Here is a 15,649-nt window from a genome sequence, read left to right as displayed (position 1 = left end):
CCACTGTGTCCGGCCTCCCGTTGGTTTTGCTTTCAATTTTCCAGGCTTAGGGAAGTCATGGGAGGCTCCAGGTTCTTTGTGTCACATTCAAGATCTGGGGTATGTGGCGATTTCGTAGGTCCACCTCTGGCTCCCCTAGAGTTAGTCCTAGCCCACGGGCGCAGCCCCCTTCCCTTTGTAAGATGCCCCTGCGACCAGGGGCTCCAAGCATACCTGGTAGGGCCTCTGCATATGCACTGCCTGCACTGCCAGTCCCAGGACCAGCCCCGCCCTCCCCAAGGCTCCCAGACTGCTCCCCGCTGGGAGTGGTTCCCACCTGGCCTGGGGCACTTATTAAAAATCAGATTCTGGGACTGGGCGAAGTGGCTCATGCCTGTAATCCCAGCACTTTCGGAGGCCAAGCCAAGAGGATCACTTGAGGCCAGGAGTTCAAGAGTAGCCTGGGCAACACAGCAAGACCCCATCTCTAAAAAGAAAAAAAATTTTTTTTTTTTAATTAGCCAGGTGTGGTGGTGCACCCCTGTAGTCCCAGCTACTTGGGAGGCTGAGGTGGGAGGATCACCTGAGCCCAGGATTTCTAGGCTGTGATGAGCTATGATTGCGTCACTGCAATCAGAGGAAGGGGAACAGAGCAAGACCCTATCTCTAAAAAACAAATCAGATTCTGTGACCCTCCTCCAGAACAACTGCCTCAAGGGAGAGGCTGGGAACGTGGGTGTTCAACAAGCACCCAGGGGACCCTTGTGCTCTGGAAGTCTGGGGATCGAGTCTGCAGGCTCCCACTCCCTATGTGGGGGGGCATGACTAGACGGCCACATCAGAAACCTGGGAGCTGTTTTCTTTTTTTTTTGAGACAGAGTCTTGCTCTGTTGCCCAGGCTGGGGTGCAGTTGGCCGGATCTCAGCTCACTGCAAGCTCCGCCTCCCGGGTTTACGCCATTCTCCTGCCTCAGCCTCCCGAGTAGCTGGGACTACAGGCGCCCGCCACCTCGCCCGGCTAGTTTTGTGTATTTAGTAGAGATGGGGTTTCATCGTGTTAGCCAGGATGGTCTCGATCTCCAGACCTCGTGATCCACCCATCTCGGCCTCCCAAAGTGCTGGGATTACAGGCTTGACCCACCGCGGCCGGCCATTTTTTTTTTTTTTTTTAAGATCGAGTCTTGCTCTGTTGCCAGGCTGGAGTGCAGTGGCGTGATCTCGGCTCACTGCAACCTCCACCGCCCGGGTTCAAGCGATTCTCCTGCCTTAGCCTCCCGAGTAGCTGGGACTACAGGCGCGTGCCACCATGCCCAGCTATTTGTTTGTATTTTAGTAGAGACAGTGGTTTCACCATGTTGGCCAGGATGGTCTCGATCTCCTGACCTCGTGAGCTGCCCGCTGCGGCCTCCCAAAGTGCTGGGATTGCAGGCGTGAGCCACCGTGCCCAGCCTGTTTTATTTTCAGTAATGGCCTTGAGGTATAATTGACACACCAGAACATTCACCTTTCTAAAGCATGCCACTGAGTGGTTTTTGGTACAGTCACATATCAATCACCATCATCTACCCAGGGAACTTCCACGATTGTATGTCAGGGCCTCGCCCCAGAGTCTGATGGCATGAGGCCCAGGAACCTGTGGTTTGCCAGTTTTATTTTACCTGCTGTGCAGCTAGGTATGAGAACCACAGAACTAGCACAGAAGCACTCCACTGGGGCCCTGGTGGCCTGTAGGAGACATGAGCACTGGCTGCAAACACTTCCGATTGTCCTAATAAAGGGGCTGCCTTTGGATTCAGTGGGGAGGGCTCAGGGATGCTGCTCAGCACCACTGCAGGGACAGTGACACAGCCCTCAACATCAATAGTGACCACGCTCAAAAAACCGGCCCTGCAGGAACCTCAGTGTCTCCCACCCTTAATGTGACCACTTGAGACCCCCAGGCCCAGCCCACAGTGGCCCCCAGAAACAGCAATGAGGGTGATGGGACAGTCTCCCCAGTATTAGTGACGATGTTGTATAGGAATGCTTATTAAACTTGAATGTCTATCTGGAACCAGGGGCTCCTGTTAGATCAGATTCCGATTCAGGGAGTCTGGGCTGCAGCCTCACTCTAACAAGCTCCTGGGTGATGCTGGGGTTGGACCGTGCCTTGAATAGTGAGGGTGTGGTTCACTACAGGCTGCCCCAGGGCTCATGGTGTTTAATAAACGGAACTCCCCGCTGGGCACGGTGGCTCACGCCTGTAATCTCAGCACTTTGGGAGGCCAAGGCAGGTGGATCACTTGAGGTCAGGAGTTTAAGACCAGCCTGGCCAACATAGTGAAACCCCGTGTCTACTAAAAATACAAAAACTAGCCAGGCGTGGTGGAGGGTGCCTGTAGTCCCACCCACCCGGGAGGCTGAGGCAGGAGAATCACTTGAACCTAGGGGGCAGAGGTTTCAGTGAGCTGAGATGGCGCCACTGCACTCCAGCCTGGGCGACTGAGCAAGACTCCGTCTCAAAAATCGAAAACAAAAACACAGCATTCCTGAGCCTCACGCTGTGCAGAGTCCTGGACTGCGCTGCCTCATGCGTGGCGGACACGAGCAGCTACCTCGGCATGTGAGAGGTGGGAAGAGTCCAGGGGCACTCACCCCATACTGCAGATTACCCCAAAACACCTCTCTCTGCAAAGCATTTTTCCCAGCACTGCAAGGCGGCTATGGTAGTTTCCTGAGAAGTTTTTTCCACCTCAAAGAATGGAGGAGCTGCAAAGTAAAGACTCAGGAGGCCACAGATGTCCTCCCCTCTCCTCCTGCCACGTTCTCTCCCTCTCCTGCTACCCAGGCACCCCAGGCAGATGAAGGGGGCTGGCTGGCCAGGGCCACCCGTCCTGTGGGTTCCGAGAGGCCATTACCAAGGCAGATTCCCGGGAGGACCTGTTCCTGGGAAGCAAGCGCGGCTCAAGTGGAGGTCACAGCAGCCAGTCGCCAGTGCCAGTGAGCAGCTGTTCCAGGTGGCTCTGTCAACACAGCCTCTGCAGGTTCCAACCGGGCGGAGATGAAGCCAGGCACTGGTGTGGCAAGAGCACCGAGGCATGCTTCCTGAGAGGCACAGTCACATCCCTGGGAGTCAGGAAGGGTCAATGGGGAGTGCTGGACACCAGGGGAGCACGGGACTTTCAGAAAGAGAAGACAGTCTTCCACCCAGGCAGCAGGGCCTCCGCAAGGGGCTGGTGCTATCTTAGACGGAGTGAGTGTTGCCTGTGAGGAGCTGTGAGCTGAGTCCCGTGGGGGTGTTGCAGAGGCCCCAGTCTCCCTTCTGCCCCACGTCCAGGCCCACTCTTGGGGGCAGTGAGGCTAAGGGGGCATCCTCCCAAAGCTGCTCCAGCTCATCTCAGGCAGCCTCAGGTTGCCAGTCTCCTAAGTGACCCAACATCTGCGCTTCCTTTGTTGGCAGCACTCTGCCCCATCCTTGTCCCCTGCCTTGTCCTCTGCCCCTTGCAATCTTCCCTGGCTCTGTCTGCCCTCTGCCCAGAGGCCCTGCCCTACCCAGTGTGTGCTGGAGGCCGGGCTCAGAGGGTCCAGCCTGTGCCTAGCCACTGGAGCCAGGGACCGAGAAAGGTCCTGAGATGAAATCCAGGGTGACAGAAGGTAGGTGTGAGCCCTGTGAGCTCCTAACCAGGTGCCAGGATCTGTCCAGTCAAGCAGGGGCAGGGGTGGGCCGACAGGATGGGGACCCAGGCCAGGAACTGACTTCACGGGAAAAGCCCTGGGTGGGCAGGAAGATTCCAGAGCACGCTGTGGCTGATAAGGGCAACAGGCAGCAGTGTGGAGCCGGGGAGGCTGGGGGTGGCCCTGTCTTCTGGGCGGCGGCCCCCAGAGCTAGCTGGCAGCAAGCCTCCTATACAAGGTAAGACCACAGAGCCTGGCAGTGGTTTGGAATTCGTTCTTCTCTTTTGTTAAAAGGGGGAAAGGAAGTAGATGCGGGTACCCCCAGGCACAGGGGGAGGCATGCAGGCAGCCCCAGCAGGCAGGCGCTGGGAGGCAGTGGGAAGAGTCCTGGAGTTTCCCACAATCCTTTTCTCTGCAAGGAACAGCGACGCTGGCTGACGAGGAGGTGGGGTGGGAGGCAGGGCCCTGGGGAGGGGGCGGCAGGCAGGGGGCTGGGGGCTCACTCTAACATGCAAAGTCCAGCTGCCCCAGGAACTAGGTTGCTTCTGAAGAACGACATACGTAGAAATACACAGATATGGCCACGCGCACACATGCGGAGAGGCTCTGCATTCCCTAGGGTGGGGGTCGAGGCCTGCCGGCCCCCAAGGAGCTCCAAGCCAGGGATGAGCAATGTCTCCGCCAGGGTGGTCCTCCACGGCACCCCTGGGCTGGGCGGGGCAGGTTCATCTTCGAAGGAAGGCTGCGTGGTCTCTGAAGTTCTGTCCGCCAGGCACCCAGGCCGCTCTGAACCACTCCATGTGCCGGGGCCGCTGGGGCCATGACCTTGCGTGTGGGCAGCTGCGTGTTCTGGCACCAGACACGTCCCTGCCTGGCTAGAGTCCGCGCTCTCCCCTCCAGGGCTCCGGGGAACAAGGGGTGCAGACAGAAAAGGGGTGAAGGGGGCCCGCGGAGACGTCCTCTCCCCCGCCCCACGGGGTCCTGGCCTCCGGGAGGGGGGAGGGGCCTCCCTTATCTCTCTGCCTCCATGGCAGGGTGGGCCCTGGGTTCTGAGGTGGCCTGTTGCGGGGCCAGGGGTGGCCAGTCTGAAGCCGGAGAAGGGGGTGCTGGAGTCCACAGGGGCGGCTGTGGCTGGTGGTGCTGTGGGCCCCCCGGGGGCGAGGCCGCCGTGGGCCAGCTGGAGGCCGCAAAGCTGCTGGTGGCGGCATGGGGGAAGTGTGGCGGGGGTGATGTGGCTGTTGCAGCCATCGGGCTGCCGCTGCCACCGCTGTGGAAGCTCTCGGAGGCCTTGAGACGGGAGAACATGGTGAGAGCGTCGGGGAAGTTGGGGGGTGTAGCAGGGGTATTGGCGGGGGTGCACATCTGTGAGGGGAAGAGAGGAGAGATGGGGTAAGCACCCCTTCCTGAAGGGGCCCCCACTGCCTCCCAAGGGGAGATGCGTGGCTGGCCCATTCTCGGAGGGCTCTGTGTCCCTTCCCCAGCTCCCCGAGCCTGTCTGCTGCCCAGGGGTTCCCAGAGGAGAAGGCTTGAGATGAAATGACCCGGCCTCACTCTTGGCAGCCCACGGTGCCTGGGGCCACGAGGCTTTCCCAGCCCACCCCCTTCCATCAGCCACAGCATCTCGGGGGCTATAGGGTGAGGAGCTTCATTGCCCCAAAGGCTGGCGCCCCCCAGGTCTCAGGGGGAGCTGGCAAAGGCAAGATTAAGTGCAAGACCCACGGAGCCCGGTCTCCTGCTGATCCATTTCCAAAGAGACCGAGCCCCACCTGCACCAGCGCCCTCGCACACCTGGGCCAGGGGCTGCTCACACATCGAACTAGCTAGGCCCCTTCCGTCCAATTCACAACTGGGAACTCCAGGGGACACTTACCATCTGGTGGTGGTGGTGGCTGTAGGGGATGTTGGTCTCCTGGAAAAAGGCGCTGAGGGCTGTCTGCAGGAAGAAAGGCCCCTGCTCACCCTCCAGGCCCTGCCGGCCCTGTCACTGCCCTTGTTCCCACGCTCCTCTGAGGTTGGGGATGACCTTGGCTGCACCACTGAGTGGGAGGGGTGGGTCGCAGTGCTGAGGCTCAGTGGCTTGCCTGTCACCCCCAACCCTGGTCACTGTCCAAGGAGGAGCCAGGGAACCCTGGGCAGTTGGGGTGAGTGGAGAAGACGCTTCCCCTGCTGCTCGCCGCCTGCCTCAGTGCCTAAGGCCTGCAGAGCCCTCCCCCTGCACCAGCTGGCACCAGCACCATGACTGGGGGAGGGCGGGCAGTACCCTCACCCCATCCTGGGGGAAAGGCAGCACGGCCCCAAGTAGCCCAGCCAGACCTCCCCACCCCTGCTCCGTTTTAGGAGATTCTAGCCTGGCTGTTACCACCTTGACAGATAGCAAGTCTCTACTCTTCTCTAAGCCTTGGTTTCCTCATCTGCGAAGCAGGGGCATTTTGAAGGAGTCTGAGCCTGGTGGGGGGGAGCCCCTGCTGCCCCACCCAGCTCTGCTTCTGGCTGATCAAGGGGCCACTGTTTGGGCCTTGGTTTCTCCATCTGTACCACAAAGAGGCTGGCCTAGGTGACTCCCAGGGTCCCCTCTCTTGCAACAGTGACCTCCTATGATCACCAGATTCCAGCAGGCAGGGCCTGGCACCAAGGAGACAAGCCTGGGCTTTAGGTTCACTTGATCACCCACCCAAGCCTCCCTCGGAACAGTGCCCGGGCGGTGGAGCAGAAAGATGACCCTAGGACCAAAGCCACCACGGGCTTACGACAGCTCCCAGCACAGCTCCCCAGCCACCCGCCCTTGGCTGGCACGCTAGGCACGGGACGCTCCACCGTCTCCCTCCACACCTGGGCCACATGCCACACTGAGCATGGTGCAGGCACCCAGCAGGGCTCCATCCCAGTGGGGCTATGGACTGTCATCATTAACCCCACAGGCAAGGACTGCTGTCTTACAGGCAGGGAAATGAAGGCAGGAAGTGATTTGCTCAGGGTCAGCTGGTCCGCAGAAGACAGAAATGAGGGCGCTCAGAAAGGCCAGGACAGGTGGAGGAGACAGAGCGAGCCCGGAGCCCTTTCCTGTGTGTGTCAGCTCAGCAGGTCCTGAAGGTCCTTGGTGACTGGGGGCTGAGGAGCCCCAGAGGGAGGCGCTGGTATTTGCTATGTCCTGGCTGGGGCCCTGCAGGGGTGAGGAGGCCCATCCCAGGGAACGGAGGCTGCTCTTGCACAAGGGCCGGTGAGGGAGCCCCACAAGTGTGTGAGGGGTCCTCGGGGCCCTGGCAAGTCCCAGACCCAGACTTGGAGCTTCGAGCAGCTGAGGTGCCCCCACCGCCACCCCTCAGGCCCACTCTCCTAATGCCAGCTTGACTTCCTGGCCCTCCCAGGCCCAGCACACCCAGAAATCCAGCCTGGCTCCTGGGGCCTACCCTTGGTCGGGGGTTATACATGGGGGGCTGCTATTTAAAATTTAAAATTTTGTTTTTGTTGAGACAGACTCTTGCTCTGTCACCAGGCTGGAGTGCAGTGGTGCGATCTGGGCTCACTGCAACCTCCGCCTCCCCGTTCAAGCAATTCTCCTGCCTCAGCCTCCCGAGTAAGACAGGCGCGCGCCACCACGCCCGGCTAATTTTTGTATTTTTAGTAGAGACAGGGTTTCACCACGTTGGCCAGGATGGTCTTGATCTCTTGACCTCATAATCTACCCGCCTCAGCCTCCCAAAGTGCTGGGATTACAGGCGTGAGCCACCATGCCCGGCAAAAAATATTTTTTAAATAAATGAATTATGTGGGGAATTTCTTGCAGGAGACTCCCTATCTGGGTGTCCCCAAATAGGGGTGTGGGAGCTCAGGCCTGGGGGCTGGTCTTTAAGCACCTTCCCAGACCGCAGTACCCACTGTCAGCAGCAGCTGTGCCTCAAAGCCCAGGCTCACTGTGCAAATCCCAACCCCAGAAGCCCCAGGCCACACCAGAACCCCCTCTGCAGGCCGCTGTGCATTCTCCATTGAGAAACATCTGCCCCACTAGACACAGGCCCCTCCCCCTGCAGCCTCCTGCCCCCATTAGCACCTGAATTGCAGCAAATGTGACCCAGAAACACCGCCTGGTGGATGCAGCCAGCGGGTGGAGCGTGGAGGGGGATGGGGTGGCCATGTGAACCCCTCACTCACCCCCATTCCGAGGCCGGAAGTCCTGTCACCTTCCTCCAGCCTCCCTGGTGGCCCCCACTTTACAGATGGCACAACTGAGACTCGGGAGTAGAGGGCACAGGGCTCCTTCCAAGGGGCCCCTGGGAGCCACCAGAGGCCCCAGATGCTCCTGCCCCTCCTGCGAACAGTCTTTCCCCAGACACTGCACTCCTCAAAGCTGCATTTTCAATTAACTGTGCCACTGAGGGATGTGGCCTGGGTGCCAGCTGGGTGCCAGGTTCTGAGGGCTGGGGTGAGTCCTGCAGGCAGGGCCCGCTTCCCGGCGGACACCTGCCCGCCCAGCCCCAGGCAGGGAGGGAACCGTGCGTGCAGGTGTGGGACTGCCATGAATGTCGTTTTGCAAGTTTTGCCACATCCAGCCCTTGACACAAACAGGGCTGATGAGGGCTGTGGAGACGAGGAGGGGAGCAGGGAGCTTCCTCCGGGTGGGGCTGCCCTGGGGCACAGGGGACAGTGAGCTGGCCAACAGAGGCTGATTCATGCCCCCCAACGCCACTATACAGATGTGGAAACTGAGGCCAGAGGGACAGAGCAGCCTCCTACGTCCTGGGGTGAACACCACACAGGGTCAGCGGCCCCCGCGACCGCTGGTAGGAGGGAAGTAGGCAAGGACAGAGGTATGGACTCATCTGAATGGGATAGCCACTGCCTTTCCAGACTGTCCCAAGCTTGGGACATTCTGATCCCCATCTAGTCCCCAGCAAGCAGAGCCCCAGAGTCCTCTGGCTTCTGGTCCCTCCTGCAGGCCCTGGGATGGCTCCTCATGGAGAAACCAGGTTCCCAGTCCCCAGCTGGGCACAGATGGTACTGGGATGGCTGAGGCTGTGACCCTAACCCGGTGAGGTGCACAGGTCAAGGGGCTCTGGCCTCATCCCCAGATACCACGATGGGGTTAATCCCGGGGTCAGTGAATTAGGGAAGGCCAGGTAGCCTCTGGGCAGCACAAGCCAGGAACACTACTATCCTGTGGGTTAGGGGAGGCCCTGGGGAGTGGGTGCCAGACTGGGGCAGTATCACCGCCTACCCAACTAGCCTGAAAGCTGTTGAACCTTGTGCACCCTCCCCAGTGCACCGGCAAAGGTACAGATGCCCCTGCCAACCCCAGGAGAACACCTAGACGCACACACGGAGTCCCCAGGCACACCTCTGGAGGGAATTCACGCTTATCCCTATGCTGTAGTGTGGGGCTCCCACACGCCACCCATACAGTCCACGCCGTGTACACACATCACACCGTGCCGGGCACGGGCGGCATCTGCAGACCCGCCACATGTTTACGCGCTGATCACACACCAAACGCACCAGGGGGGCTGCGCGTTCACACGCGCGCCAACGTGCCCGCAGGTCCGCCACCTCCTCGGTGCCCGGCCGACGCCGTGGCGCGGTGCGTGCGTAAACACAAATGCACATGGACGTGTGCGCACGCCGCCGGCCGCCCACCAGGCACGCGGACCCTCGGACCACACGCCCGAAGCGGCTCCGCCCTCCGGCCCAGCTCAGCCTAGGCCTGGGGCGTCCTCCTTCCGGCCGCCCGCCCGACTGTCCGTCCGCACCGCGGCGCCGCCCTGCCCTCGGCCTTTACCCGGACAAAAGGGGTGGGGGGTCCCCGTCTCGATCCCAGGGGACTCGGGGCCCCGCGGGGGCGGCGTATCCCCGACCGGTGGCCCAATTCCCCCCTCCGCCCGCCGCGAGCCCTCGGGATCCGGACGCCGGGCACCGCCGTCGGGAGAGCGGGTCGGGTCTGCGGCCCGGAGCGGGCGCACAGCTGGCACGCGTCCACGCCACCCGCCCCCGCGGCCACGCGGGACACACTCCGCCCGTGGCCCCGGCCCTCGCCCAGCTCCGGCGCCGCGCACCTCGAACTGCCAGTGGGCCGCCTGCAGCAACTGCTTCGCCTGGTCGGCCGCGCAGCCAGCCGTCAGCACGAACTGGTTGATCATGACCTGGTGCTTAAGCTCGTCCATGTTCACGGACATGGCGCCGCCGCGCTGCCCGCTCCGGCCTCCCTCCGCCGCCCGCGCCTCCGCCTCACGCGTCCACCATTAGCGAGCCGGCTCCGGCTAATACAAATATTTACTGTGCGGCTCTGACTCACCGCGCCTCGCCTCGCTCCGCCGGCGCCGCGGCATGCTGGGATATGTAGTCCCCGCGCTGCGCCGGGCGACCCGGGGGAGCGGGGCCGGCACCCCAGGGGACTGGAAGCCCGAGAAGGGGCGTGTCTAAGCACCGAGCGCCCGCTGCAACCTCCGCCTCCTGTGCGGATGTCCCGGCCGTGATCCGAGCCGGGCGCGTCCACGTCGCCCTCGCTGCTCTCGGTGGCACCCGTGCCCCTGCTCTGGCACGGATGGGGGTCCGCAGGCCGGGGCCACGTCTGTGTATGGGCGCAAATGCCGGACCACAGGATCTTGGCCAAGGCCTGGGGACCGTGTCTGAACGCTGAGCGCCTACTGTGTGCGGATGCCCGGCCGTGACCAGGATTGGGGGAGTCCACGCCACCCTCGTTGCTCTGGGTGGCACCCGGGCCCCTGCTCTGGCACGGATGGAGGTCCGCAGGTGGGGCGGGTCTGTGAATAGGCGTCTTTGCCAAGGCCCAGGAACGGTGTCTGAAAGCTGAGCGCCTACTGTGTGCAGGCGCCTGAGCCGGGACCAGAGCCAGTCACATCCACATCGCCCTCGTTGCTCTTGGTGGCACCCACGCCCCTGCTCTGGCGGGAATTAGGAGCCCAGAGGCCGGAGCTACAGATCTGTGCATGGGCGCAAACGCCAGGCCACAGACGTCTTTGTCATGCCCCGGGTACTGTGACTGAAAGCTAAGCGCCTACTGTGCGCAGCTGTCCAGACCGTGACCAGAGCCAGGCACGTCCATGTCGCCCTCATTGCTCTCGGTGGCATCCATGCCCCAGCTCTGGCCCGAACTGGGTCCCAAGGTGGGGCATACAGATCAGTGCGTGGGCACAAACGCCGGGCCACAGGCGTCTTTGCCAAGACTTAGAGACCCTGAACCCCTCTGTGATTGGCATCGCACTGTGTTAAGTAGTAGGCACACCCTTAAGAGAGGGATCTCTAGGCATTTTGCCCCAAATCGGCTGGTCTAGGCTGAAAGGCCTGGCACACTGTAGGCGCCGACAAATACTCGCTCAGTGAATGAATGAATGAGCTGCTTCAAAGCTCCGCTGCACGTCACCGCCTGTAGTCAGCCTCCCAGCTCTCCTCACTCAATCTCTCATCGCTCACTCGTGGCGTGGGTCCTTCCTAGCCTGGCTCTGGGTCTGCCCCACTGTAGCCCGATGACCCTCTGGACGGCGCCTGGGACAGGCTGGCGGGGGCGGCAGCCTCTGGTGCTTCGGCGTCCCCCTCCCAGCTGTTCTCCTGCTTTCCCCCGAAAAATCTCGTGCTCTCTGCCGGAAATCTCGGTCCTCAGCGGGCGGGCGCCAGGACCCCGCGGAGCCAGTTCCGGAGCGGCCCCAAACTCCCATTCCCAGAATGCCTCGGTTTATTTGCATCTTTTGGTCCCCGTGACGTCAGCTGAGTGAGGTTGTGCCTCGACCAATAGGCAGCCTCAGGGTGTTAGGACCTGGCCATATAAGGTAAACAAAGCTGGTCGCCCAATGAGGAGGCGGCGGGGGCGGGCGCAGGGTCGGGGAGGCCGGGGGCGGGGCCGGGGGCGGGGTGACCGGGCCGTGTTTACAGACCGGCACATGGCGCTTCAGGTTGACGTTGCGGACAGCTAGTGAGGCTCTAACCGGCTCGGAGCGCCCGGGGGCAGTGAGGCGCGGTCACGGCCGCTCTCGGTGACCTTGGTTTGGCTCCTTGCGCCCGCTGGCCCCAGCCGCCTTAGTTGAGCCACTATTTGTTGGGTCCTTCCTCTGTTCCTGGCCCGGACCTAGCCTGGGGCGACAGAGGAGCAGTAGCCGGGTGGGGGGCTGTGAGGATGGCTGGGGTCGGGATCGAATTTCGGAAACCCGGAGGACGAGTGTAGCCTTGCAAGATGGAAAATGCCATCCTGGGCAGGCGCAGTGGCCTGTAATCCCACCTACTCGGGGACCGTGGAGGGAGGATTGCCTAGGCCCAGGGGTTTGAGAACACGCCTCTACAGATATTTAAATTTTAAGAAAATTTGCTGAGTTCGGGCCGGGCGCAGTGGCTCACGCCTGTAATCCCAGCACTTTGGGAGGCCAAGGCTGGCGGATCACCTGAGGTCAGGAATTCGAGACCCGCCTGACCAACATGGCGAAACCCTGTCTCTACTGAAAATACAAAAACTAGCCGAGCGTGGTGGCAGGCGGCGCTTGTAATCCCAGCTATTCCAGAAGGTGAGGCAGGAGAATCGCTTGAACCCGGAAGGCGGAGGTTGCAGTGAGCTGCGATCGCGCCACTGCACTTCAGCCTGGGCCACAGAGCAAGACTCTGTCTCAAAAAAAAAAAAAAAAAACGAAAAGAAAATTAGCTGGGTTCCATGGCCAACACCTGTAAGTAATCTCAACACTTTCGGAGGCCGAGATGTGTGGATCACTTGAGTCCAGGAGTTTGCGACCAGCCTCAACATAGTGAGACCCTCGTCTCTATAAAAATTTTTTAAGCCGGGCGCGGTGGCTCAAGCCTGTAATCCCAGCACTTTGGGAGGCCGAGGCGGGTGGATCACGAGGTCAGGAGATCGAGACCATCCTGGCTAACATGGTGAAACCCCGTCTCTATTAAAAATACAAAAAACTAGCCGGGCGTGGTGGCGGGCGCCTGTAGTCCCAGCTACTCGGAGGCTGAGGCAGGAGAATGGCGTAAACCCGGGAGGCGGAGCTTGCAGTGAGCCGAGATGGCGCCACTGCACTCCAGCCTGGGTGACACAGCGAGACTCTGTCTCAAAAAAAAAAAAAAAAAATTTTTTTTTTAAAGTGGCCGGGTGCGGTGGCTCACACCTATAATCCTAGCGCTTTGGGAGGCCGAGGCGGTCGGTTCCCTTGAGGTTAGGAGTTCCAGACCAGCCTGGTCAACATGGTCAAACCGTCTCTACTAAAAATAGAAAAATTAGCCGGACATGGTGGCGCACGCTTGTAGTCCCAGCTACTTGGGAGGCTGAGGCAGGAAAATTGCTTGAACTCAGGAGGCAGGCGGAGGTTGCAGTGAGCAGAGATCGCACCACTGCATTCCAGCCTGGGCGACAGAGCAAGACTCCGTCTCAAAAAAAAAAAAGAAAAAAAAAATTCTGGAGTCCCGGGTACAGATTGAGGTAGGAGGATTGCTTGAGTCTGGGAGGTCAGAGGCTGCAGTGAGCAGTGATTGTGCCTGGGGGACAGCAAGACCCTGTCTCCAAAAAATAAAAAATGCCCTAGGGAGGCCAGCACTGGCCCTGGGGGTGAGTTAGGGGCTACTGAAGTGTTTAAATAGATCTGACCCCTTGTACACATTGGGATCACTGTGGCTGTGGCTGTGCTGGATCAGATGGTGGTGGAGAGCTCCAGTCTGAACTAGACGATGTTCTTGTGTTTGGTTCCAGGGGAGTCTGCCCTGCCTTCGGAATTGGGTGGAATGAAGGGAGTTGCCTCAAGCTGCGGCTCCCACCCAGGCCCCTCAAGCCTGACCAAGGACTTTCCCACTGGGTGGTGGGAGGAGGACACCGGGGGAACTAGTGGACTGGGCCTGAAATGTTCTGGGGTGGGAGGATAGGATAGTGGGGAAGGCTGGGGCACTGCGATCGCTGACGGGGTTGGGGAGGGAAGGGAGTCAGGGTGCAGTAGAGTTGGTCTCTGAGGGCTGGGCAAGGGGTGGACACTGAGTCTTTGCTTTTCCCAGGCAGGCGCTTAGCCTCAGGAGAAGCCAGCTGACTACGGGAAATACAGTTTAAGCTTCTTTCCTGCTGCTTGGGGATCACTTAGGGTCCATAGTATTTTGTAAACCCTGATAGTTCCAAGAGATGTTTGCTCTTGCTAAGAGTTGCCCCTTAACCTTTGCAGAGTTCATATGCATGAATTAATGTGGGCCAAGTGCTCCATAGGGTAGGCCCACAGTAAAAACCAGCTCTGAATATGATTCCCGCTATGATCATTACCACTGGGATGGCAACACAGTGTGGTAGAAGGTGGGCAGGTTCAGGAGCCAGACAGACCTGGGTGTCAGGCTTGACTCCGCTGCTTAATGACGCTGCTTAATGACTTAATGCTTTTTTTTTTTTGTCTTTTTTTTTTTCTTCTTCCTTTTTGTGGAGAACGGGGTCTCGCTATATTACCCAGGCAGGTCTCGAACTCCTGGGCTCAAGCTATTCTCCTGCCTCTGCCTCCCTGAGAGCTGGGATTACAGGCGTGAGCCACCGCACCCAGCAATGACTTAATGCTTAATGTTGTGCGAGTTACCAGAGCTCTGGGCTTCACTTTCTCACTGGTGGGGGGGCTGAGTTCCGGCCTCACTGCTGTGGAAGATTAATGCTTCTAAGGTGCATAGTGCACGGCCTGGTGCTAGTTGCACGGTTCTAGTTCTCTCACCTCTTTTTTTTTTTTTTTTTTTTTTTTTTTGAGACGGAGTCTCGCTCTGTCACCCAGGCTGGAGTGCTGTGGCCCGATCTCAGCTCACTGCAAGCTCCGCCTCCCGGGTTCCCGCCATTCTCCTGCCTCAGCCTCCCGAGTAACCGGGACTACAGGCGCCCGCCACCTCGCCCGGCTAGTTTTTTTTTGTATTTTTTTAGTAGAGACGGGGTTTCACCGTGTTAGCCAGGATGGTCTCGATCTCCTGACCTTGTGATCCACCCGTCTCGGCCTCCCAAAGTGCTGGGATTACAGGCTTGAGCCACCGCGCCCGGCTCTCTCACCTCTTTACCTGCATCTGGACCACTCTGGGAAGTCCTAGCCCTATTTTACAGATAAAACTTAGCCTCTGACATTCAGAACCTGTGGAGAAGTGCGGGCACCCATGGTGCATTTCTGGCAAGGGAAGAGGGACACTGTCCCGGCAGGGCCCACTGGCGGCTTGCCTTGCATAGGGAGGCAGGAAGTGCCTTCGCCCCTCCTTCCACCATCGTCCAGGTACCACTCAGCTGCCTGCCCAGGCTTGCCCAGCCCAGGAGCTTTCTCAGGCCAGCAGGCTGGCAAGAGTCGGGCAGGTGGGACTGGCAGAGTCAAAGGTCACCCTACTGATCTCCATTGAACCCCCTCACCCCCATCCCCTAAGCCAGCTTGTTTTCCCAGGGGTGACGGAATTAAAAAACAACCTTGTTTTCAGCCAGGATTAGCCTGGTTGGAGAGTGAACTTTGGATTCCGTAGCAGGCTGGGCTGGAGCCTGACAGCTGGGGCCAGCACCTAGTAGGAAGGAGAGAAGGCATTTCCAGCAGTGCCCTTATCTCACCTGAGGGCCCAAGAGGTTCAAGGCTTTGCCAGACTTAACATGACCAGTCCATGGGGGGTGCAGCGCCCTGGCCGCCTCCTCCTCACCCCATTCTTTGATTTATTCCACAGATGTGCTTATCATACACCTATCGGGTGCCTGGCTCTGGGAGCACTAGAATATGCCAGGATCCTGCCCACTCAGGGGCTTGAGAACTGTAGACTTGAAACTCAGGCACTCAGACCAGGAAGCCACCACTTGTCTCCAGGGTCCATCTTTATGTTTTTTTTTTTTTTTTTAATTATTTTTATTTTTTGAGACAGGGTCTCGCTCTGTCACCCAGGCTGGAGTGCACTGGCACAATCATGGCTCACTACAGCCTCGACCTCCCAGGCTCAAACGATCCTCCCACCTCAGCCTCCCAAGCAGCTGGGACTACAGATGTGCACCACCATGCCTGGTTATTGTTTATATTTTTTGTGGAGACAGGGTTTTGCCATGGTGCCCAGGCTGGCCTCGA

The 15,649-nt window shown here is 59.6% G+C and overlaps 2 protein-coding genes across 3 annotated transcripts in view; one reads left to right on the top strand and one right to left on the bottom strand.

Annotated features, from left to right (window-relative positions):
* Nucleotides 1-1,612: 1,612 nt before the first annotated feature.
* UBALD1 (UBA like domain containing 1) lies at nucleotides 1,613-9,997 on the bottom strand. 2 transcript variants are annotated; one of them, XM_003916480.5, is made up of 3 exons: nucleotides 9,677-9,978; nucleotides 5,503-5,565; nucleotides 1,613-4,994 (listed from the first exon to the last, which is right to left on the bottom strand). In XM_003916480.5, the coding sequence occupies exons 1-3, from the start codon at nucleotides 9,794-9,796 to the stop codon at nucleotides 4,644-4,646; spliced, it is 534 nt and encodes a 177-aa protein (XP_003916529.1). In that variant the 5' UTR covers nucleotides 9,797-9,978; the 3' UTR covers nucleotides 1,613-4,643. The 2 variants fall into 2 exon arrangements, with proteins under 2 accessions (XP_003916529.1, XP_031514371.1); XM_031658511.1 differs by lacking the exon at nucleotides 5,503-5,565 and having other exon boundaries at nucleotides 9,677-9,997.
* Nucleotides 9,998-11,320: 1,323 nt separating this feature from the next.
* MGRN1 (mahogunin ring finger 1) overlaps nucleotides 11,321-15,649 on the top strand; it is a 77,389-nt gene continuing 73,060 nt past the window's right edge. The window contains exon 1 of the mRNA XM_009195908.4: nucleotides 11,321-11,407. The gene's annotated coding sequence lies outside the window, so the exon portion shown is untranslated. The remainder of the gene's footprint in view (nucleotides 11,408-15,649) is intronic.

Source organism: Papio anubis, chromosome 18, assembly GCF_008728515.1.
Source record: "Papio anubis isolate 15944 chromosome 18, Panubis1.0, whole genome shotgun sequence".
Taxonomy (NCBI): domain Eukaryota; kingdom Metazoa; phylum Chordata; class Mammalia; order Primates; family Cercopithecidae; genus Papio; species Papio anubis.
The sequence above is the reverse complement of the archived record's forward strand: the minus strand, read 5'-3'. Positions and strand labels throughout refer to the sequence as shown.

Bases quoted from the DNA above. Each gene is read 5' to 3' on its own strand.
- UBALD1 (XM_003916480.5), bottom strand. From the start codon at position 9,796: ATGTCCGTGAACATGGACGAGCTTAAGCACCAGGTCATGATCAACCAG. The intron at 5,566-9,676 runs GTGCGCGGCGCC...TTCTTCCTGCAG, and splicing joins CGGCCCACTGGCAGTTCGAG to ACAGCCCTCAGCGCCTTTTT. The intron at 4,995-5,502 runs GTAAGTGTCCCC...TTCCCCTCACAG, and splicing joins GCCACCACCACCACCAGATG to ATGTGCACCCCCGCCAATAC.